Raw genomic sequence first — 23,902 nt, forward strand, 5'->3', positions numbered from 1 at the left:
CAACAAGCTCTTATTCATAGTATCAGAAAAGTATTTTTTTCCTTCAAAGACTCATTCATTTATGCATACAAGAGCTGGGGTACAGGCCAGAGGTGCAGTGAGTGAGAGGATCCACCAGAGACAGAGCAGGGAGCAGAACAGGCAAGATGTACTGAAATACCCTGCTGAGGGGAACAGCGGCCAAGCCAGGAGAGGTCTGCTGCAGCACGTGAACTCGTGCTGCAGAGGCTGAGGACAGCCTCATACACTGTGTCTTAACCCCTTGAGCCACCAGGAAAGCCTCATCAGAAAAGTATTTTGTAAATGATCGTGAAACTGGAAAACTTTCAAGCTTAAGATACTAGTATCACTTTTACTTTTTGTACTTTTTCTGCTTAGTTCCTACCTAGATTTTTTTGTCCTAACCTAAAGTATGATAATTGCATTCAGTATAATAGGAGTAAAGAAGAATATACCTGTCAGTTCTTCTGGGCATCTTAGCTGTCCAGGTATGAGTTAATTTGCATTTTTTAATGAGAGCAACTGAATGAAATGCCAAATGGTGATTAATTGCACAAATAGCCACTTTTGGGTGGCTTTTTTGTTTAGGGGGGTCATAATTAGTAATATGAGCAGGAAATTTTTGTAAGAAAATTTCTTCTTTCTACCCTGCAGCTTATTATGTTTACATTTTAGGTCTGCTCCTTAAAATTGGCTAACTTCTCTAGGTTCTATTATGCTATCAAAATGGGGTTTTAACCAAGGAATTTTATTTATAGAAAAGTCTTCCTGAAGTTTCTCTATTAAAAATCTTTCAATTAAATAAGCCTGAATGGCCATCTGTGGTTCTTGGGACAGTGGCATCTCTTCTAAATGGAGCTGTTCATCCGATATTTTCTATCATCTTTGCAAAAATTGTAACTGTAAGTAAAACTAATTTGCTCACATTTTTAACAATTTTAAAGAATATGTACCCTGGGAGAACAGATTACTCTGATCCAGCAAGGGGAAAACCCAGGATTGGTGTCATCCTTAGTGTAGAACCCATTGATAGAAAGGTTAACTAATGATCTCAGGGGATAAACCAGGCTCTATTGTGAAGTGTTTGGCTAGGTCTTGTTGACTAGACAATCAGTAAAGAAATTACTTTGTTTTCTAATTTTGACTCCAGTGCTGTATCAGCATTCCAAAGCACTGAAGCAATAAGTTACACAAACACAACTACTTTCCTTTCAACTAGTCCGAACAATGGCATTTTTTATTACTAGCAAGCTCATAGAGAGGAAACAAGAGTTTGGAATTGTGTCGAAGGACCAAGAAAGTTAATGAATTCAGTGGTCTTCGTAGAGCCATTTAATTCTTCAGTCTCCCAGATTTGCACAGCTACACTTTGTTAACATAGATGTGTATGTGTATGTATAGTTATGTTACATATATTGTAATTTGTAGTTCTGTATATTATAATTACTAACTTTTGGAATGATTTCCAGGGATGTATATAAAGATCTCGTTTCAGATACTGTTCTAAAAATAGGGGGATATTAAAAAACCTGAGTTATTAAAGTTACTAGAAATGATTCAGGCAAGCTGGTGGTTTCTTTGAAAATATACTGTGATAATGACAGCAGGTAAAGAACACTTTTGGCTGATCACATACTTATATAACTTAAGTAAAAGAATTTTTTAAAAATTTAATCAAATGTAATGAATGTAGAGGATAAAATAATGTCATACTTTTTTCCCTGTAAGTGTATATATAATCTTGTGTTGAAATCCATTCAAAAAATCCTAATAGACATTTTAGTTTTTTTCTCTTTCTTTTACATTTTCCTCCATCGCCTGATAAAAAATTATGTTCCTTTTCAGATGTTTGAAAATGATGATAAAAACACATTAAAGCATGATGCACAAATTTATTCCATGATATTTGTAATTTTGGGCGTTATTTGCTTTGTCAGTTATTTCATTCAGGTAAGCTTGTAATGAGTAAATAAAAAAAGAACAAATAATTTTTATGCCATACTTGCTATTTTAAGTTAAAAACAATAACTAAATATAATAACTAAATGAAATGTAAGTAACTAAATATAGCAACTAAATATTACAAAGAACTAAATATTACAAAGAAATAAAGAGATTAAGAATTAATGTAGAATTTGTTTTCCAGGGATTGTTTTATGGCAGAGCAGGGGAAATTTTAACCATGAGATTAAGACACTTGGCATTTAAAGCCATGTTATATCAAGTGAGTATTTAGTTGATTTTTTTTCTTATTTTATTTAAAACATGTTTTTAAATGTTGGAACATTTTTAGTTTTTCAAGAAATCTCTTGACATAATATTTCCTTTAATCATTTTAAGAGCATGTTTTTTGTGTTCCAAGCAGCAAGAAATCTGATGTCAAAACATAATGTGTATTTCCAATCAAAAAAGTTCAAAATTATTTAAAATACAGCTTATAGAAAACAAGGATGAAGAGTCCACTCCTTGCTTCTTACATCTATTTTAACAAATATTTCTTTTAATGTGTAATTTCTACCATCAGAATGAAAAACCAAATTCAAACTAAAAGGGAGAGCTAACACCTGTAATAACTTGGGAAACAGACGTTATTTTTAATTATGTTTATTGAGGTAACTTTGATTTACAATACTATAATAATGTTTAGGGGTTATAGAATCACACCTCTATAACTATATGCTATCAGATCACGCCTACCATCAAAGCCCCAGTAATCCTCCATCAGACCCTTCCCCTTTTGTTCCCTACCCTTTCCTTAGGTAGCCTCAATTCTACAGTCGAATTTCATGGGTTTCTTTTGTTTTTATCAGTTCCTTTGCTTTTTCTTCCTCACTTATGAGTGAAATCATCCTGTATTTTTCTTGAGAAACATTTTTAAAGGAGGAATTCATTTATCTAATTCTCATCCATATAAACAGCTTACTGTTACTTCATTCTAGACTTCTGAAAGCAGCCAATCTCTCCACCCTCATCAGAAGAGCCCTGAATTCAGATAACATCATTCTAACTGGCAGGTTCGGCCTGTCACACACTTGATCAATGACACCTGTGAAATAACTAAAAATAGGTAGATCAAGTAGTGATCTTGAGAAGTGAGTCTTGGAAGCAATTGACAGAAATGTCTAAGATTGGCACCTCTAAAATTCCTTCAGGAGGCCGAGGTGTATTGGGTTACTCTGAAAGCCAGTAATCATTTGGAGCCCTTTGCCTCACTTTCTCTCCGAGAATGCACCATGCAGAAGCAAATAGCTTCCTGCTAGGGTCATTTCTTTGCAGAAATTGAGTTGTCACTCCACTCAAATTGTCAAAACCAGTTTTTAAATCTTGTAACTTTTAGGAGTAGTACTCAGAGGAGCACCAGGTAACAAAACGCCTGGGCCTTTGTGCTCTTTGAGAACAACAAGATATAAAATTCTGCAAAGAGTAAAGCAACTGAGAGGTTTCCCAAAGCAACTTGATGCTCTGAAGCATTTGGTGCCTGATACCCTCTGCTCATAAAGGTCCTATCTCTGATCTGTGCTCCACAATTGGAAACATTCTTTAATCCAGAAAAACAAAAATCTACTTGAAGGATCATAAAGTGATTAAACACTTGCACATCTCACTCATCTTGAACTTGTAATATAATTTTGTTTTTGTTTTTTATGAACACCTTATGTCTTTACCTCAACTATTTGATGAAATAATGTGGAATTTTAATTAATTAATTCTGCATTTCACAGTGGTTGACAAGTTCTGCTTATTTTGGGGTTTTCTGTTGAATTTATGTTTTTCCATATACAAGGAAATTAATAATTTCCAGGAGTTATTGAAAAATGTTCCCTGCATGTCTGATTGCTTTAAACAAAAAACTAAATTTTAACTATTCAAAATATTACTTTGAACTTCCTCTCTGTTCACAGGAAACTTTTGGCTCAAAGCCCTGAGCCAATTTAACCAGTGAAATTGTTGTTAACCAAATATCCTAATGGCTAATACTGGATGTTAGTCCTCTGCTAGCATTACCCCTGTAAACACCACGACAATAACATTCTCATACCAAGTAGCTTCTGCTGATAAGAATGGACCAATCTAGAAATGGAGCCATAAACTCTGATCCTTCAAAAAACACTCACATACAAGGACTTGCCCAGAAACCCTATGGTATTCCTAAGGCATTCTTACATTCCCCATAAATTCAACTGAACCTTTTTTAGCTCACCTTTTGTTTTCCCTGTTAATTCTGCAGATTTTTGTTTTTTGTTTTTGTTTTTGCCTATCTTTGTTTTTTTTTTTTTTAAATAAAAGGAAAGGAGTAGAGCATCTGGCTTTTCTTTATAAATATATTTCCAACTTCACTTTTGTCTATAATAAGAAAAGCTCCTGATAAACAGTTTTACCATACTCTTACTACCTGGTTTTAATCCTAAGATAAGGCTTTTTTAAAGTGCAGAAAGCATGCTCAGACTTGCAATGCTGTTTGTAACCATTTTTAAATCTCATATGAGACAGAGGTGTTTATAGACAGGTACGGTAAATGTATAAAATCTATATTTTCTTTGATTACACGAAGTCCTTTAAAAGAATGTTTTTATTGGTGCTGATTCCGATGGTAATAAAAAATACTGTTCATTGTGTTTCAAACATAAAAATGTATTTTATTTTTATTGAGGAAACAATTTATTGCTGCACACGATTTAGAGATACAGGGTCACACCTCTTCTGATGTATGTTGCCACACCACACCTACCATTAATACACTCATAATCTTCAGCCATAGTCCACTACATTCCCTCCTAGTTCTGCCCTCCCCCTCTGGCAGCTTCAGTTGTATAGTCAGATTTCTAAGATTGATTTGGTTTACTTTTGTCTGTTTCATTGCTTTGTTTTTCTATAGTTCACATATAAGTGAAAGCATCCATTGTCTGTCTTTGTCCTTCTGACTTATTCCACATAGCATTATCCCCTTCAGTTCCACCTAAGTTGTCATAAATGGCAACATTTCATCTTTCTTATAACTGAGTATTATTCCATTGTGTATATACACTGCATCTGCTTTATCCATTCATCTGACACTAGACATTTAGGTCGTTTTCGTAACAGGAACTTCTGAATCTTCCTTTCAGCATTTTTTTTTTCTTTCGGAAAAAGAGTTGATCCCCACCTCTCTGTTCTGTCATGTTGTGAGTCCAAATAAATATTTTTTAAGCTATCTTTGAGACACATTCTCCACATAGTTTTAATCCACAAGAGATATAAGTGGTTTAAATGAGTAAGAAGAAATATTCAATAGCTAATAAAAGGAAATCCAAATTCCTTAGGTTAAGAAATGCTACAAGTACTGTCTGTATTTGCTATTGAAAATTAAATTAGTTATTACATTATCCTTTTATTGTTTATATTTCTTACCTATTTCTTTAGATTGTGTGCTTCTTGTCTGCAGTGGTTTTACCTTTCTTCCTCCCCCTTCAGCTTCTCACAATGTCCAATTCTTGTACGATCTAGCAGTTAATATAAAGTGTCAGGAAAAGACTTGCCTATCAGGACCCTAAAGAGAAGATAGACATTTTTGTTTTCTTTTGTTTTAGTTTTATAACTTTATTTGATAATCAGTGGTTAGTTCTCACCAACATTGAGAGTTTCTAGATTTTTGAAAGTTGTGACAGGTACAAGATAACTTGTGCATATAGCTTGTTTGGTGACTCTTCATCTTCATCATTGTATTTCCTTATTCCTTTGACCCAGAGAGCTTTGTTGAGCCTGGTGTCATTGTGCACATCTGGAGTGCCCATTTCCTTCATTGCAAATTTCGAGATCTCTTTGAGTGCTTGAGGGGCGAACTTCTCAAAGCCCACTCCATGGATGTGCTTGTGAATGCTGATGGTGTATTTTCTGGTAACTACCTTGTTGATGGCAGAATGGCCCATCTTATCACCATTCTTTGCAGGAGCCATTCGGCCTAACCTGAACATGAAAGGAGAAGATAGACTTCTTATCATTACTCAGTTTAGTTAGAAAGATTTGAAAATATTTCTAGATTGTGTTGTAAGTTACCTTACTTTTTAAATACAGTCAGCTTTTCACAAATTTACAACTTAGTGGTTCAAAATGACCATTTTTAATATTATTATAGAATTTGTAACACAATAATGAGTCCAAGGTTTTAGGTTTACATTCTTCAGTTTACATCTAAGTATAGATATTTGTAAAATAAGGAACAAAGGTCATTTGATCCATAGTATTTAGAAGAGTTAAGTATCTGTGAGTGACAATACAAGCAAATGCCTTCTGTTTTACAACAGCAAAATCACAAGTCAAAGAAGTGTCTTTTTGATAACCATATGTTAATTTGTTTGTTACCTAGGACATTTCCTGGTTTGATGATAAAGAAAACAGCACAGGAGCCTTGACAACAATACTAGCCACAGACATAGCACAAATTCAAGGAGTATGTATATTGCTTATTTTAAATGGTGTATGTATGTGGTGTGCATGTGTACACAGATATATCTGTCTGTATTTATATATGTGAATTATCTTGAGATGACCCATATACATAAGAAGACCAGGGAAGTCTCATAGCTCACAGAGAACACTCGATGAAAGATAAAAGTAAACCTTTCATTTCTGGGTCTGTTTAACCAAAAAGAAAGATTTCCACATATAATAGGATAACCAGAAGCCTAAAGATGATACCAAAAACTGAGTTAGAAAAAAAAATCTGAATTAAATAGTAAGAAAGGAAAAAATTAACAAAATGAAAATACACACTTGAAATTTAGATCTTTTAAATTATGAAAAATTTTCCTTCCCCAGAAAATAAGTCTTATTTAACATGTCTCACAAGTTAGATTCATGTGTATATCTGGAAATGATTAAGTGCTAGTTGTTATGCTAGCTAGTTGATCAAGTTAAACAGATCAAGTAATGTATAAACAAAATATTTATACATTATGTTCAAAATCAATGACAAGATGGCCAACATAATGTATATCAAAGTCATTCTTAAATAAGCATGGGGGTGGGCCTCCCTGGTGGCGCAAGGGGTTAAGTCTCAGCACTATAAAACTATCAGCAGTTACTGCAGCATGCATTCAATCCCAGGCCAGGGAGCTAACCCACATGGTGTAGCAGACCTCTCCTATCTTGCCTGCTGCTCCCCTCAGCAGTGTTTCAGTTGACCCTCCTGATCTGCTTCTCCCTCTGTCTCTGGTGAATCCTCTCACACCCACCCCACACCTCTGGCCTACATCCCAGCTTTTGTATGAATAAATAAAGAAAATAAGTCTTTAAAAATGTTTAAAAATCAAAAGGAATAAGGTAATATGGAATAAAGAGTAATTCATTCATTTAAATTATTTGGATAAGATTAACCTTTATATCATACATGAGATTTAAACTCTGATTGAGAAAAGGCATGCAAAATAACAATTCCCACTTTTAATTTTTTTTTAAGATTTATTTTATTTATTTGTACAAGCACTGGGTACAGTCAGAAGCACGGGAGGGTGAGAGAATTCACCAGAGTCAGAGCAGAGAGCAGAGCAGGCAGACTGACGAAGTACACTGCAGAAGGGAGCAGCGGGCAGCAGGGGAGGTCTGCGCACCATGTGGGACCCTCCAGGCCGGAGGATCAAACCAGCGCTGCAGAGGCTGCGGGCAGCTTCGCAACCCAGCACTTAACCGCTTCGCCACCGGGGAGGCCCCCCACTTTTAACTGAAGCAAGAAAAAGTTTTCATTCTCTTTGTAAAAATAAGAACTGTAACAGAGTTATCAGCGTTGCTTGTTTCTTATCATGCATATGGGAGAAAAGGAACATCAGAGATCTACCTCTGAATGGCAGAAAAATCTTAGAAGTATTCTTCCTATTTAGAAATACCGAAGTATCAATTACAGTACTGTTACCAGAGCAACAAACTTTCCATTAAAATAACCCTTCAAAATTGCATTTTCTTTTGGAGGCTGTTTCCACAGCACATGGCAACAGTACCAATTTTTGTAACTTTTCAAGACCTCTGTTCAGTACAAACATCTGCACCAATATTTTTGTTACCTGAGAATTGAACATGTTGGTTACACTTGTCAATAGTTACATACTTCCATATTGGTTGGAAAAACTAATGTTATGATGTAGCAAGAACTCAAGAGGAAAGAGAGCAACATCTTCATCTCTTCCTGAAACGCCTTCATAATTTTGAAAACAAGGCTCTAAATTTCATTTGACGCTATTTAAATTTTATAAAAGCACCAAGAAACTCAATTTTACTGGCATAAATGAGAAAAATGATGTATAGATTTTCACTTAATAATCAAATAGTAAGCATTGCACAGTAGAATTACCTGAATGGCAACATCTATGTTTAGGAATTCTAGAGTTCACTACAAGAAGCAGAAATATCAATCCTGATAATTCCATTTGAACCCCCATTCCACAGATCTTGCTGTTTGTTTCTTTACTGTGCTAGTGTTTTTCTCTTACTACCTATCATTCAAGTCTTTTAAGAATCCAGTAAAATCAATATCCTTACCAGTAAGGTAGTACTGAAAGATCAGTATTACTCACTCAACATTCATTAGTTGGTTCTAATAAGTAGTGTTATCAAGAGAAATTAATGAGAATATTTGTCAGCCTGGTTCCTTATTAGCATCTTGCTAATTCCATTTAATCACTTGAAACTTTCTTGTTGCAATTAGAAAACATTGATAGCATAATAATTCCTTTTCAATTCAAACCAGATTCACTGAATAAGAAATAATATGTAAAGAATAAATGGTTGGAATACTGATGGCAGATTTTAAAGTCACTGAATTTAAAAAGTAAATCAACCAAAGAATTCCAAGAATGAGGCTATGTCTACTAAGATGTAAATCACATAAACTCTTGCTTTATCATAGAAAGATAGAGTCATATCTAACTTGCATAGATATTCTTTCTGTCAAAGAAGAATTATTTAAGAATCCTATTTGTCCATTACCTTTTTTCACAAAGAAACTAGATTATAGATGAATCAGTAAATAATAATTCATGTCAGATCAACCTAAGACATATTCCCTCTCAGTTTCTTTAGCCTATAATGCCAGTTATATTTTATTAAATCTGTGATGGTGAATATTTATAAAATAACTCCTTAATAATAATCAATATTATTTTGAATCCTTTACTAATGACTGAAAATATATTTTCCTGACCATTTTTAGCAGCTCTGATACTTGTGAACATTATGAGAAAAATATGCTAGTGATATTAAAGTTCTAGGGAGACATGATTCCTAAAATAGCCCATTGAATAGCTGAAACTGTTTTAGCCTTAGGTAAGGGTTTATTACCTTACATCTGTCAGCAAACTATTTTCTTTGTACTATGTAGTTTTATTAAAGGTATAAAACCATTTTTTAGATTCCACAAAATTACAAGGTATTTTTTTCTGTATATTTTAGCTACCCTTTTTCATCAGCCAGAATTCATGTATCATTTTTGTTCACAAGAACACCACAGTGTACACTTGATATACAACAGACTGAAAGTCCAGAAAGTCTCATTAGAGCTAAAATCATATTATCCCATTAGATATCAAAAAAGTATCATTTATTAATTCCAATATCCCACTGAGTCAGCTATATAGAATTCAGATATCATTACTGGGACAATGGGTGACCTCGTTTCTTAATTTAAATTCTGGACCCAGGAAGTGTACAAAGCAGTTTGACATTACTTGTGATTCATACAATGACATTACTTGACATTACTTGTGATTCATACAATGCTAGTAGTCCTCTTAATGACTTTACCAAAAATATGGTTGGCATATGATTACTATTTTGATTTATAATTTTAAATTCATTAAAGACATTATCAAGTCTATAGCAAAGCTAATATCCAAAGCCATTTAATTTTTGATAATCATGTTTCAAGTTGATTGGTTCTTCTTGTAAAGAAAAAAGTAAATCTCAACCTCAAACACAAAATACTGCAGTAAAATTTTACCAGTGATAAACCTCTAATTATTGTATAGTAAGTAAAGTCAAGATATTCAGCTATTTTTTCACAAAAACAGAACAAAGATAGTTAAGTCTATAAGAGCAAGTGAACTTCTCCATTGACAATACTGATCCAGTAATGCATGATAAACTTATTTTTTCCCACAAAATAGTTGCTGGTGAATAATAAGTTAGTAGGCTTTAAACGCCGTATGTGGTTTTCACAGGCTGTAAATTTGCCTAACTAAATCTTTTCTTCTGTTCTATAAATGTTTTCACCATTCGTTTTAATACATCTTAAAAAATTGTACTTAGTTTGCACTTAATTTTTACCAACTTCTTTGAAAATGTTCTTACCTTTAGTTGTTCTACATAGACTATTCATAGCAGCTAATTTTCAGTCACTTCATTCAGCATTGGCTTCTCAGAAAACTAACAACTGATAAGTATCATTAACATATGTTAACTCCCTAAGAGCCAGGGAAAACTACTCAAAATAATCTACTAGAGCTTGTTAGAGAGGCAAGACCCTTCTGCATACTCTACCCAATCAATGCCTTGTGAATCATGAGGTTTTTCCAGTCAGTCTGGTGTGAACACATTATGCTGAGTCTTGACAGATGTATTGTTCAGTTGAGTACTCAAGGATATCCTCTGCAGATATCCAAATTTCTCTTTATATATATATATATTTTATATATTACTATAATACATTATTATATTATAATAATGTATAGTATAATATATAGTATATATAGTATATATACACGATTTTATATATATATATTTTTATATATATATATATATCTCCTCTCTAGTGTTCTATGCTGCAAACTCTAATTTCCAAAGACTCCTCAGACTCTCACTTTGTCTCCTCAACTGAGAGAATCTATTGGGTTCTACCTCATTTCACACTCCCTACCCTGCAGCCTGAAAGCACTTTCAAGAAGTAGCAGGAATTTAGAAAACCTAAATAAGGGACCAGGAAAAAGACTAATTATAATAAAGAAAAAAATCAAAATCAGCAAACAACTATAAACCAGAGATACACTACAGGGCGGAATGGGGAGGGGTTGGGGAGGAGAAGAGAGATTAGGGTCAAAATAAGGGGGGTGGGAATTGTATGGGGAATATAACCAAAATGAAAATGCATACATTGTGCAAAAATGAAAAATGATGTAAAAAGAAAGAAAGAAAGAAAGAAAATGAAGAATATTTAAAAAAGAAGAAGAAGAAGTAGGCTGGGACAATCATAGGGCTAACCTTGTTTGTTTTCCGTCCCTGTCCTTGGTTGCCTTTGGTCCAGTATCTTGAAGACCACTGACTCTTGTATTATGTCTATTTATATTTGTTTCAGCTGAAAGGAAAATTCATTTCCTATTACTTCCTGTTGATCACACTGTATTTCTACAATTGCATATTGAGTTTCCTTCTATTTGTTTTCTTGCACTAACCATTCCTCTTTGTACACTTGAATCTTCTTATCAAGGTTGTATTTAGCATAATACCTTAGACATATCTCCAAAAATAATTGTTATCTAAAGATAACAATTGCTTTTGATTTCCAAAAGAAAAATGTACCTGTGCTTTTGTACATTTTGCTGAAGAACCTAACAACGTTTAATTAAATTTTCCTTTGGTTCCTGTTCTAAATTCTTTCCAGAGGTACACATACTGTTCCTTTAGGTCTTTAAAACCATTTCCCATTTTTCTTTAGTTCTTACAGTATTTTTGTCTGTTGTTCTCTGTTAATCTTCCTGGATCAGGATAAATATATGTAGATTCTTCTTATCCTACCACCATCAGGAAAAGGCAGGGTTTATAACCTGTCCTTGGGTGCACTGATTGAATATTTCATTGTTTGAGGTAGCTTTAACCAAAATGCCATTGAAAAGTTATTAGTCTTATTTTCAAGCAGTAAATTAGTACAGAGTTGATAGCCCAAGTTTATTGAATGAGCAAGGATATGCAAGTGCAACTCATTTTATAGAAATTGTTAAATTCCAAACACAAAGCTGAAATACAAGACTGACTCATCAAAACTCTGGCAAGTTTACACTTGGATGTTTTTATTTTTATTTTTAAATTTTTTAAAGATTTATTTATTTATACAAGAACCGGGGTACAGGCCAGACATGCAGGAGAGTGAGAGGATTCACCAGAGACAGGGCAGGGAACAGAACAGGCAGACTGGTGAAATACATTGCTGAGGGGAGCAGTGGGCACTACAGGAGAGTCTACTTCACCATGTGGGATTCTCGCTGCCCGGGGGGTATCGAACCCATGCTGCAGAGGCTGTGGACAGATTCACAGTGCTACAGTCATCCGCCTGTGCCACCAGGGAGGCCCTTTGGATGTTTTTAAAAATGTACATAGTGCTTAAACTAATTTTAAGTGGCATTGAAATGCTTATCTAGTATAGCCCTGTTAAGTATCTCTACTTCTTTAACACACTGCATGATTTTATAAATAAAAGCTATAATCCTCAGCATGCTTTCTGTCTTTTCCTGGTTTCTACTACTTCATTTTCTTTTGATTTATTGTTGTAACCTTTAAAGTTAACAGGATAAAAACAGAGAAAGGTAGTGAAAAAAAGGAAATACATCATGACCACCTAATAGGAAATACTTGAACACAACAGAAAAACTGCCCACCGGATATATTTTATACTTTTGACAAGATAGGTATAGTGTCAAGAACTGATATCTGAAAAAGGAAAAGTCACCAGTTCAAATGTGAACATAAACTACAAAGTCAAAATTAGTAAATGCATAAATAAAGCCTACAAGGCATAAATTATCAAGTAATTGATTGATGTCAAGTAATTTCTTTATAACTTTAACAAATTTTATATTAAAATAACAATGAATATCTTATTCATAAAGCTTGATCGTAATTTTTAAAAGTACTTCTAACTTGCATAGCAAAATATATAAAAGATTGAAGTGACTTTATGAGCATTTAATAATTAATATAGGATGGGGTCTCCAACTGAACCAACTGCATAAGTTCCACAGACTCTCTCTCTCTCCAGGTGGCTAGTCTGTGTAACAGTAACTCTGAAATTCTTGTGAGGGGTAGGAGGAGAGGAGCAAGTACTGTGAACTTAGTTTGCTAGAACTACCATAACAAAGTACCACTGACTAGGTGACTTAAACAACAGGAATTTATTGCCTCATAGTACTAGAGATTAGAGGTCCAAGATCCACGTATTAGAAGGATTGTTTTCATTCTGAGTTCTCTATCCTTGACTTGTAATGATTTGCTTTAACTACCAGGCAAGATGCTAGGTACCTTCACACAGTCTTTCTTCAGTGTGGGTGCAAGAAATCTTCCGAATTTTTTGTTCTTGTAAGAACACCAGTCTTACTGTATTAAGACTCCCCATAAAGACTGCCTTTTAATTTAATTACCTCTTTAAATACTTTGTCTCCAAATACAGTCACATTCTGAGTACATGGTAGGGGGTCAGGAATTCAACATAGGAATTTTGGAAGGGGACATAATTCAGCCCACAACATACACCATCATCTGTTATCTTTAAACTCTTGAGACACACAGTAAAACTCAGCATTAAGTGCCAAATGACATTCTTATTTCAGCCTCGCAGTTCTTAGAGTTAGAACATAATACACTAAGACACTTAAAATAGATTTTTTTTTGTCTTCCTTAGCTTTCAGCATGTAATGGTTTTTGGTGTTTGCTGTTGTTACTTGGTTTTACTTTTTTGAAGTTGTCTTTGATAGTTTAGTGAGAAATAACAGATCATTGGCAAATACAGCCTCAAAACTGAAACCATGAAAGTATTTTTAGGAATAAGGTAAAATCTCTGGTGGAGGAGAGAGTTTTCTTATTGTTGTCATTTTAATGATGATTCTAATTTGAGGGTACTTTAGTAGAAATTGGTGTAATCTTTTAAAGAAGCAATTTGATAATATCTATTAAAAATGTAAGCATACCTACCCTTTAACATATAGTTCCAGTCTAAGAATTTAACATTAGGAAATAAAAGATGAGCACAAATATTTTACACGAAGATATCCAGTGTATATTTTTTAAGTGAAAAATTGGAAATATTCTAAATATTTTTGAAGAAAACTTAGTGACCCAAGAAAAAACTGACATTATGAAATGAAGGGATGAAAGCAGTATATAAAGCAACCTACACACAATAATCCTAATCTAAATGTGCATATGTATTAATAAATCAAGATAAAAGGTGGTATTTCATTTCAAATAGTCTGTGTCAGTCTTGCTTCTATACAGTTTTCTATGGTGTCCCTCTAAACTAAAAGCTAGTTCTTTTGGACTTCTCAGTATTGAACATGATAGAAAAATTGTAATAATTCATTAGCAGAGGGTTGAAAATATATGCATATTATTTAATCTCTAAGTATAAATTCAAAGTAAAAATCTAAGTATTAACCCTAAGATTGAAACTGTAGTAGGAATTCTTGAAAATTTGAAATTAGCTAAGTTTTTTTTCCCAAAACATGTCTGATTGCAGGCAACAGGGTCAAGGATTGGTGTCTTAACACAAAATGCAACTAACATGGGACTGTCAGTTATCATTTCCTTCATATATGGATGGGAGATGACACTCTTGATTCTGAGTATTGCTCCTGTACTTGCACTGACAGGAATGATTGAAACTGCAGCAATGACTGGATTTGCCAACAGGGATAAGCAAGAACTTCAGCATGCTGGAAAGGTACAGTAAAGCCCATTCTTACCATCACAACATTTTAAGAGAAAACCAGAGCTCCCATCTTTATATATTAACCACATTTTTTAGAAACTGTAAAGTGGTGTATACATATATAATACACACAGAGAGCAGTTTAGGATGGGGTGTTGCTATGTTATAGATATGTGGTGCATAATTTAGAGCATGGAGTCAAATTTAGTGAGTTAGAATTCAGATTCTATCACTGACAAATGTGTAATATAAGCAAGTTATATCAACCCTGTTAGACCTCAATTTATTCCTAAAGTGTACTAAAGATTTTTTAGTACATGAAACACCTACCATTATAATATGCAAAACACTTAGAATACTGTTTGAAAGACACTAAGTACACCATAATGCCAGTTGATTGTACTGTTAGCATATCATGGGTAAATTTGATACCATCATGATTCCCCGTTCTCTGGTTGTTATATGATTAAATTTTCCTGAACAATTCCGGGTATTCTGTTTTTCAAAATAAACAATAAAATGTAATAGTTACTGAATACAAGGCAATGGGCTAATATTCATAGTCCCTAAAATAAGATATTACAGGTAAGGACCATTTTTATTCTGATTAAAGTGAAAATTGTATTTAATTACCTGGAAAAATGCTTTGATATAGTTAAGTTTCTCAGAATCAAATTCATAAAAATAATCATGCCATTGGAGACTTAGAGAATCATTAGAATTGCAAGATCATAACATCTAAGAACTGAAAGTGATGTCATTCGATCTAATCACACACCCAAAGTCAGAATCCCTGTACAACATACTTGTCAAGTATACACGCATCGTCTACTCACTCCTTCCTTCTAGTCTCAGGCAGTGCATTACTTTCCAGATTGTCTACCCTTGGAAACCCTTGAAATATAAGCAGTTTTGTTTTGTTTCTTTATTTTATGGCCTTCTATCTTATTCTTCTTGATTTTCATCTTGGTAGAAATCCAAAGTCCATTTCTCCTGACAGCCTTTCAGAAGCTATATCATGTAAATGAGTTTTATCTAGGGCATCCATCCCCAGTTTTTTAAGCCACCCCTCTCATGATACAGTTTCAAATATCTTTACTACATTGGTGAACATTCTCTGAACATGAAAATGATTTTAATATCATTTATGGCCTGCATCATAGAGGCTGTCACTGTTGATACATTATATTTGGCTTGTATACTCATGAATAGGGATACCAAGTGATTGGCTCAGAGAAATCTAGTTTTTGTGCCCTTTGGACCTTTCCACCTTTCTTGCCCTATTGAAGGATAGGGCAGTACAGGCTGAACTACATATATGTATTTGCCTTAGAGATAGTGAATAATTTTTAACCTCCCTGTTTGTAAAATATCACGAATTCCTAATTAACAGGACCCTAATTATTTATTTTCATTCACCTTATTTTTTATGTCATGAGTTTTAGTTGTATATGTCCCCAGTATAAGCATCTAGCACTCATTCAGAAAAAGTTTACCCATTACTAATTTTATTTTATTATTTTACCCATTCTAAATGTCATTATCCTATTTTACAAGATAGCAACCGAAACTGTGGAGAATATACGTACTATAGTGTCATTAACAAGAGAAAAAGCCTTTGAACAAACATACGAAGAAACTCTTCAGACTCAGCACAGGTAATTGTAGATTCATTCCAACTTCATTAACAATCATTTGTTCCTACAAAAGCAGTACTCCTGAATCTCTTTGGTGGTTTACTCTAGAATTTGCTCTAGAATCTTTCCTGATGGCATATCACATTTTCTCATATGACTTCACCAAAAGAAGACTGGAAGAGGAATCAAAGGCAAATACAGTTACAATAAATGTTTTTTAATTCCCCCCACACTACTATGTACTGTCCATTACCATGTATTATCCATTATCAAGTCTACACCTTTTTTAATATTCCTAACACAGGGCCTCCCCTGGGGGTGCAGCGGTTGAGCGCTGGGTTGCGAAGCTGCCCGCAGCCTCTGCAGCACCAGTTCGATCTCCGGCTGCTCCCCAGCCACTGGAGGAGGGTCCCACATGGCATGCAGACCACTCCTGCCACCCTCTGCTCCCCTCAGCAGTGTATTTTCAGTCAGTCTGCCTGTTCTGTTCCCCACTCTCTCTCTGGTGGATCCTCTCACCGCCGCCACACCTCTGGCCTGTATTCCAGTTCTTGTATGCATAAATAAATAAATCTTTAAAAAAAAGAGAGAGAGATAAAACATTCAAGAAAAAATATGAGATTATTCAGTCCCTTACATTGAATCCTTCAAATAGTTCACATTTTAACACAAGTTACACACAATAAATGTGATCACTCCTTTAAATTTTAAACTAGTCTTGCTTATCACATTTACTTAGTAATGCACTTTGTAGTCCTTTATCAGAGAGATAGCTTTGTGTTCTTTTCTATTCATACTTGTGGTTGATACCACCCTTTCGTTTTGCTATTTATTCTGTTAGTGTAAGATTACCGTAGAAAATAGGTCTCAATACGTCTAGACCAATTCTCTTTAACTCTTTCATTAGCTGTCCTTTCTCAAACCTTGTACACTCACTTGAAAGTATACAGAAGCAATGTTACACTGACGTATAAAGTATATAAAGAGAAAATTAGTGTTTTTTGTTTCTCTATAATTCTCAGCGGTTTTCTTTAATTTTTAGAAAAATGTATGTCGGGCCTCCTCGGTTGCGCAGTGGTTGAGTGCTGGGTTGCGAAGCTGCCTGCAGCCTTTGCAGTGCCGGTTCGATCCCCGGCTGCTCCCCGGCCACCGGAGGAGGGTCCCACATTGGCTCGCAGACCTCTCCTGCCGCCCGCTGCTCCCCTCAGCAGTGTACTTTGGTCCTTCTGCCTGCTCTGCTCCCCGCTCTGGCTCTGGTGAATTCTCTCACCCTCCCGCGCTTCTGACTGTACCCAGTGCTTGTATAAATAAATAAATAAATAAATAAATAAATAAATAAATAAATAAATAAATAAATAAATAAATAAATCTTTAAAAAAAAGAAAAATGCATTCCCTTAAATAACATTTCTGTTCTTCTATATTCTTTATACTAGACCTACTAAAATGAACTTCCTATACTTCTTTCCCATTATTTGGTAAATTTTATGTATTTCAGAAATACTTTGAAGAAAGCACAGATCATTGGAAGCTGTTATGCAATCAGCCATGCCTTTGTATATTTCGCCTATGCAGCAGGATTCCGATATGGGGCCTATTTAATTCAAGCTGGACGAATGACCCCAGAGGGCATGTTCATGTAAGTTGAATAAATATATGAACACTTTATAACCAGAAAGTTAAAGGGCATTGTCATTTAAATCACATGTGTAAAAAAGACATGCTTGGAAATATTTTCTTTATTATTTAATATCTGAAAGTACGGTCGAGCTGGTAAAATACTACTACTGATATAACACAAATAATCTGAGTTAAATGCTCAAATAAACTATTCCCTGCTTTGGTTTACTAGACTAAGGAAATAGGAAGATAAATATCCATTCCTTCAAGAATTTGTGAGGCTTAATGGAACTCCAAGGGTGGAGCTGGCATTAATAGTTGTGACTGTAAATCAGTGAGGCTGAGTTCTTTGCTAAGCAAATACTCCAGAAGAAACACATATAAATGAGTATTTCCCTTTAGAAAAGTCATACTCAAAATTGATCATGGCACCTCAATGATGCTGCCTCATCCCACTACATTTGTTGGAGCAGTTACTTTAAAGAATTCTGTTCACATAGTTATGAATTTCTCTACTTTATGGGAACACCTAAATTCAACTTCTCAAATTAGAAAAATTAGTTTTGATGGTTAAATCTGAGCTTCCTATACTTCCTTAAGATACCAGACATGTTGCTAAAGTATGTCATAATATCATTGTTAAACATTTAGAACTAGAGGGCCTCCCCCGTGGCGCAAGGAGTTAAGCACAACACTACAAAGCTATCCGCAGCCTCCTCAGCTCAAGTTCGATCCCGGCTGGCCAGGGAGCTACCCACATGTTGCAGCAGGCCTCTCCTGCCTCACCCGCTGCTCCCCTCCCCAGTGTATTTCAGACAGCCTGCCTGTTCTGCTCACCACTCTGTCTCTGGTGAATCCTCTCACCCCCCGCATCTCTGGCCTGTACCCCAGTTCTTGTATAAATAAATAAATAAATAAATAAATCTTAAAAAAAAAATTTAGAACTAGAGAAATCCAAAAAGTATTTGACTCCAAAACGTAACCTTATGTTCATTCATTTATTTTAACAAACCCACCAAAGCATACTCATCAAAGCAAGGATCAGCCTCTTCAAAATAATGACTTGGAGAGTACCAAGAATGCTGCCATTGGCCTCCCCCGTGGCTCAGCAGGTTGAGCGCTGCACTATGAAGCTGTCTGCAGCTTCTGCAGTGCCAGTTCGATTCCCGGCTGGCCAGGGAGAAACTCACATGGCATGACAGACCTCTCCTGCCACGCCCGCTGCTCCCCTCAGCAGTGTCTTCGGTCCGTTTGCCTGTTCTGCTCCCCACTCTGTCTCTGGTGAATCCTCTCACCCTCCCATGCCTCTGACTGTATCCGAGTTCTTGTATAAATAAATAAATCTTTAAAAAAAAAAAAAGAAAAATACCGGATGGTCTCACTCATAGCAGGAATCTAGAAAACTTAAATAAGGGACCAGGAAAATGAATATAAGAAAGTGAAAATCAAAATCAACAAAAAACTATGAACCAGAGACACTTTTTGGGGGGTGGGGAGCGGGAGGGGAAGGATTGGGGTCAGAATGGGGCGTTTGCAATTGTATGGGGAAATATAAAAATAAAATTTAATATTTAAAAAAAAAAAAAAAAGAATGCTGCATTTGGCAAAGCATGCTGGAAACTCCTCTTTGGGATTTGTCTCCCATAACATAGGCACATTTTTATAATTTCCTCATTGGTGGCTCATATTTATACTTTGAAGATATACTCAGTTTGAGGAAATAACCAAATTTCATTTGAAGTCAAATAATTTCAGAGTAACATGGAATAATTTTTAGTTTCTATTTATATGTCTGTGTAAGTATGTATGTATTTATCAAACATTAATTGAGTGCCCAGGAAGTTTCTTTGCTAGGCACTCAAAAGAAAACAGTCCACCTTTTACCAACCCAGTATTTCTGATTCTAACCTGATTCGAAGGTCACTCAGTGGTTTCTAGGAAGCAGATTTCCTTGTAAAATGAAATATCTGTTTAAATTACAGGTTTTCTGTTCTGCTACATAAAGTATATTCTCCCACTCTCTAAAACAGTGCATGGTATTGCTTAAAGTGATTATATAAACCACAATTTAGCCTTGGGCTTCATTCTGATTATACAACTAATTATTCAAATAGGTTAACAAGCAACTAAATGCAGAATCATCTAAGTTAATTTATTGAGCTCACAACCTGTACTATTAGCAAGTTTTTCTCTTGGTCCTAATGTAATACAGGTTATCCCAAGTTTAAAAGTTGGTTAAATTCCAGTAGTTTACTTGCAAGCCAATTTTTAAGAATCAGAACATATTTTCCCTATGTTGCTATAAACTTTTTGCCATCATCTTTAAATCTCCAGAGTTTTAAAGGGGATCCCATTCCTTCAGAAGAGTTGGTATTCTATATTAGTAGGGAACAAACCTATACATATACCAATGTGGGTTTATCAGTACTCACAGAAAAGTTTTCATTTTGAAAAGCAATTTTGGCCCAAGTGAATTTTTTAATGAACTTACCTGATGATGGTATAAAAAAGCAATCAATAAAGAACCATCTCATCTTTCCAACACCAAATTTTATCAGGTTAGCACATGGTCCACCATGTCTGCCCCTCAGTGGAAATACAAAATTTCCTTATCTATGATGGCTTCTTGTGTTCATCTCTTCACATCAGTTTCTCCAGCTCTGCTATTTCTTTTATGACCTTAAGAAGAGAGAAATCTCTTGTGACCCTAAATCCCCTTCTACCTAATTCCAATATCTCTTCCTCCCTTACAGCAAAACAAATTTCAAAGAATTGCCTGTATTTGTTCTTTAGAACTTCTCATCTCCAGTCTCCTAAATTCATTCCAGTAAAGCCTATTCCCTACCATACTACTATCAAGGTTACCACTGATCCCCTTCTCGCCCACCCATACAGTAATCCAGTGCTCAGTTCTCCAATATCACTTGACCTCTCAGCAGCCTTTGACACTCTCCTTCCTGAGACACACATTTTCTTCTGTAGGCTTTCTCCTTTATAATTGGTTCTTCCTCCTCCCCTCCTTCATTTCCTTTATTAGCTAGTTTTTCTGTCAGGCCCATGTATTAGAGATTTCTTCATCTACATAGATGATTTTAAATATCACCTGTGTCCTTATAACTCCCTTCTGGGTGTTTCCAATTCTGGTCCTGCCCCCTGAACACCACATACTTATCCAACTGTCTATTGGACATTTCCACTTGGGTGTCTAAATATATCTTTTTTTTTTTAAGATTTATTTATTTATTTATACAAGATTCGGGGTACAGGCCAGATGCGCAGGAGGGTGAGAGGATTCACCAGAGACAGAGCGGGGAACAGAACAGGAAGACTGATGAAATACACTGCTGAGGGGAGCAGCGGGTGAGTGAGGAGAGGTCTGCTGTGCCATGTGGGACCCTCCCTGGCTGGCCAGGATCGAACCCGCACAGCTTCACTGCGCGGCGCTCAACCGCCTGTGACACCAGGGGAGGCCCAATATCTTAATATATCCAAATCAAAACTCAAGATTTTTTTCTCCTTGAAATTTCTCTTCCCCAAGACCTCTTCATCTTAGTAAACAGTACCATTATCTATACAGTTACTCAGCCCAAAAATCTAGAAGTCCTCTGTGGCTTTCCTGCCACAAAATACTCCACACCTTCTACATCCATGTTACCCTCTTCCTTACCTCTTTGATGCTCTTGAATGGACCATTGCAATGACCTACTCACTGATATCTCTATATCCACTCTTGCTTCTCTATAATCCACTGTAGCTGCCAAGCTGATCTTTTAAAATACATATATCTAAAGGCAATAATTTATTAAAATACTATAATGACCTCTCACTGAAATTTGAATAAAGCCAAATTCCTTACCATAACATGAAAGTCCTACATAATCAGGCCTCTGCCTGCCTTTTCAACCTTATCTACCACTGTGAATCCTATGCTTGCCATTTCTTTCCCTGAAACTCCCCAGTACAATAATATCTTTGTGCTTACTCTTCCCTGTGCCTGGAATGATCATTCCCCATTTCTTTGCCAGGATGACTTTTTCATCATCCAGCCCTCTGTCTCTAAGTCCCTTCCTCATAGGGACTTTTGTTTATGTCCTAAAGTAGTCTTCTTACCCCTCATCCTCATCACTCTATTCCATTACTATTATGACTGTATGAAATAATCTTTTTTAAAATTAATGTATTTATTAAGGGCATAGACTATAAGTTCAGTGAAACAGAATTTAACCTATTTTGTTCACTACAGGTTTCCTAGAGCTTCCTAGGTTAAACAAGAGCTTGACTTGGTTAAACAAGAGCTTTCCTAGGTTAAACAAGAGCTTGACTTACAGTAGACACACAATAAATATTTAATGAATGAATGATTGAATCAAAAATAAAGGGGGACATTTGAATTAATGCATAATTAGGCAGTCCAGTCATTCCTGCAAAAGTGAGGAATGCCTCCAGAGTCAACTTCCCATACTCCTGTTTTCCACAGATCCTTCTATTCTTTCCCCTTCTACATCCATACAGCTGGCACCAGGTGCTTTGGCAGAAGAACTGGGTCTTAGTCAAAGCCAACCATTTATATTTAAAAAAAGGATGTTTGTGATTGGGACCCTATCTCTACATTAGATTTGTTTAGGTTAAAAAAAGCAAATAATTTTCTTAAAGAATGACACAAAGTGAAAATCATGCAAGTGAAAAGGAGTAGGCAGGATGTTTATTAAAAGGACTTCCCGTGAGTGTCAACCATCTCATTATATATGATAATCCACTATAACAGCAAACCTTTATTGAGTCCTTACTCAGTATTAAAATTTGTCACATATTACCTGCACAATCCTCTCAACTACCCAGTGAAAAAGTATGATTCCAAATTTTTTTGAAGATTTATTTAAGCATACAAGAGCTGGGCTGTAGGCCAGAGGTGAGGTGCTGGGGGGTGTGAGGACTCACTAGAGACAGAGTAGGGAACAGAACAGGCAGATCCACTGAAATACACTGCTAAGGGAAGCTATGGATGAAGCAGGAGAGGTCTGCTGCACCATGTGGGTAGCTCCTTGGCCGGGGATCCAACTAGTGCTGCAGTGGCTGCTGATAGCTTCATAGTGCTGAGACTTAACCCCTTGCACACTAGGGAGGCCCTGATTCCAATTTTATAGGTGCATAAAATTAAGACTCAAGAAGGTTACCTAACTTGACCACAGTCACTTAGTCAGCAGTCACAGATTCAAGTTCATAAATTAAGATGCCTGAGTCCTTTCTTAATAGACATTTATTATTATTTTTATCATTAGAATTATTACTATTGATTCTATATATATATATATATATACATTTTCATATAATGTTTTTGTAAATTTTTTAAAAATTCTTGGTTAGTTTTCTGAACATTTGAATACCCAGAGCTGGACTAGATGAATGAAACAAGTAACTTAGCCCTAAAATATAGGAAAATATTTTTCTCCAAAACAAAAATTCCTCCCCTACCGGCATACCACACTTCTAGAATTTCTTTTCATTAAGTTCATTAAAAAGGACCCTTTGCAAAGACATAAGCATTTTAACTGTCAGAACAAATGTAGGACCATTAATATAAGAACAAAGATTAATGAACAGTAGCACACTGGTATTTCCCAGTGCCCTGAGGGTGGAACAAAACAGGCATCTCTCTGAGCCAGAGCCATAGTATCACTTTTGAGTTTCATTTAATCTGACTATACACAGGGTAAGGCTACCCATACTCTTTAAGTATGGACAAAGGAGAGAGGCGCTGTGAAATATGAGTACAGGACTGTGCAAAATATGAATAGATGAAATCTGCTTTCAATATCAAAGTCTCCATCACTGCTAGAGATCTAAAGTGACCCCCCAAATACTATGAATGTGTCCCAAGTATCCCTTTAAACACACTAACTTATACCTAGTCTAGACTACTCTGTGCCTTCCAGAATCCAGAGTGACAGACAGCTTTCTATCTAATCAATGAAATGAATGGAAGAGGTTTA

General features: G+C 35.4%; 2 protein-coding genes across 2 annotated transcripts in view; one reads left to right on the top strand and one right to left on the bottom strand.

Annotated features, from left to right (window-relative positions):
- The window catches only part of ABCB5 (ATP binding cassette subfamily B member 5), a 99,295-nt gene that overhangs the window by 56,006 nt on the left and 19,387 nt on the right, over positions 1-23,902 (top strand). Inside the window, exons 16-22 of the mRNA XM_054691917.1 lie at positions 759-902; positions 1,846-1,950; positions 2,147-2,224; positions 6,344-6,427; positions 14,465-14,668; positions 16,214-16,314; positions 17,791-17,931. Of these exons, the coding sequence (XP_054547892.1) occupies positions 759-902; positions 1,846-1,950; positions 2,147-2,224; positions 6,344-6,427; positions 14,465-14,668; positions 16,214-16,314; positions 17,791-17,931 (857 nt within the window). The remainder of the gene's footprint in view (positions 1-758; positions 903-1,845; positions 1,951-2,146; positions 2,225-6,343; positions 6,428-14,464; positions 14,669-16,213; positions 16,315-17,790; positions 17,932-23,902) is intronic.
- On the bottom strand, positions 5,601-5,933 carry LOC119248162 (60S ribosomal protein L31-like). Its single transcript, XM_037515173.2, has one exon. The coding sequence runs from the start codon at positions 5,931-5,933 to the stop codon at positions 5,622-5,624; it is 312 nt and encodes a 103-aa protein (XP_037371070.1). The 3' UTR covers positions 5,601-5,621.

Source organism: Talpa occidentalis, unplaced genomic scaffold (genome assembly GCF_014898055.3).
Source record: "Talpa occidentalis isolate TD23 unplaced genomic scaffold, MPIMG_talOcc4v2.1, whole genome shotgun sequence".
NCBI lineage: Eukaryota > Metazoa > Chordata > Mammalia > Eulipotyphla > Talpidae > Talpa > Talpa occidentalis.

Excerpts from the sequence above, each read along its gene's own strand:
- LOC119248162 (XM_037515173.2), bottom strand. The coding sequence starts at position 5,933 with ATGGCTCCTGCAAAGAATGGTGATAAGATGGGCCATTCTGCCATCAAC.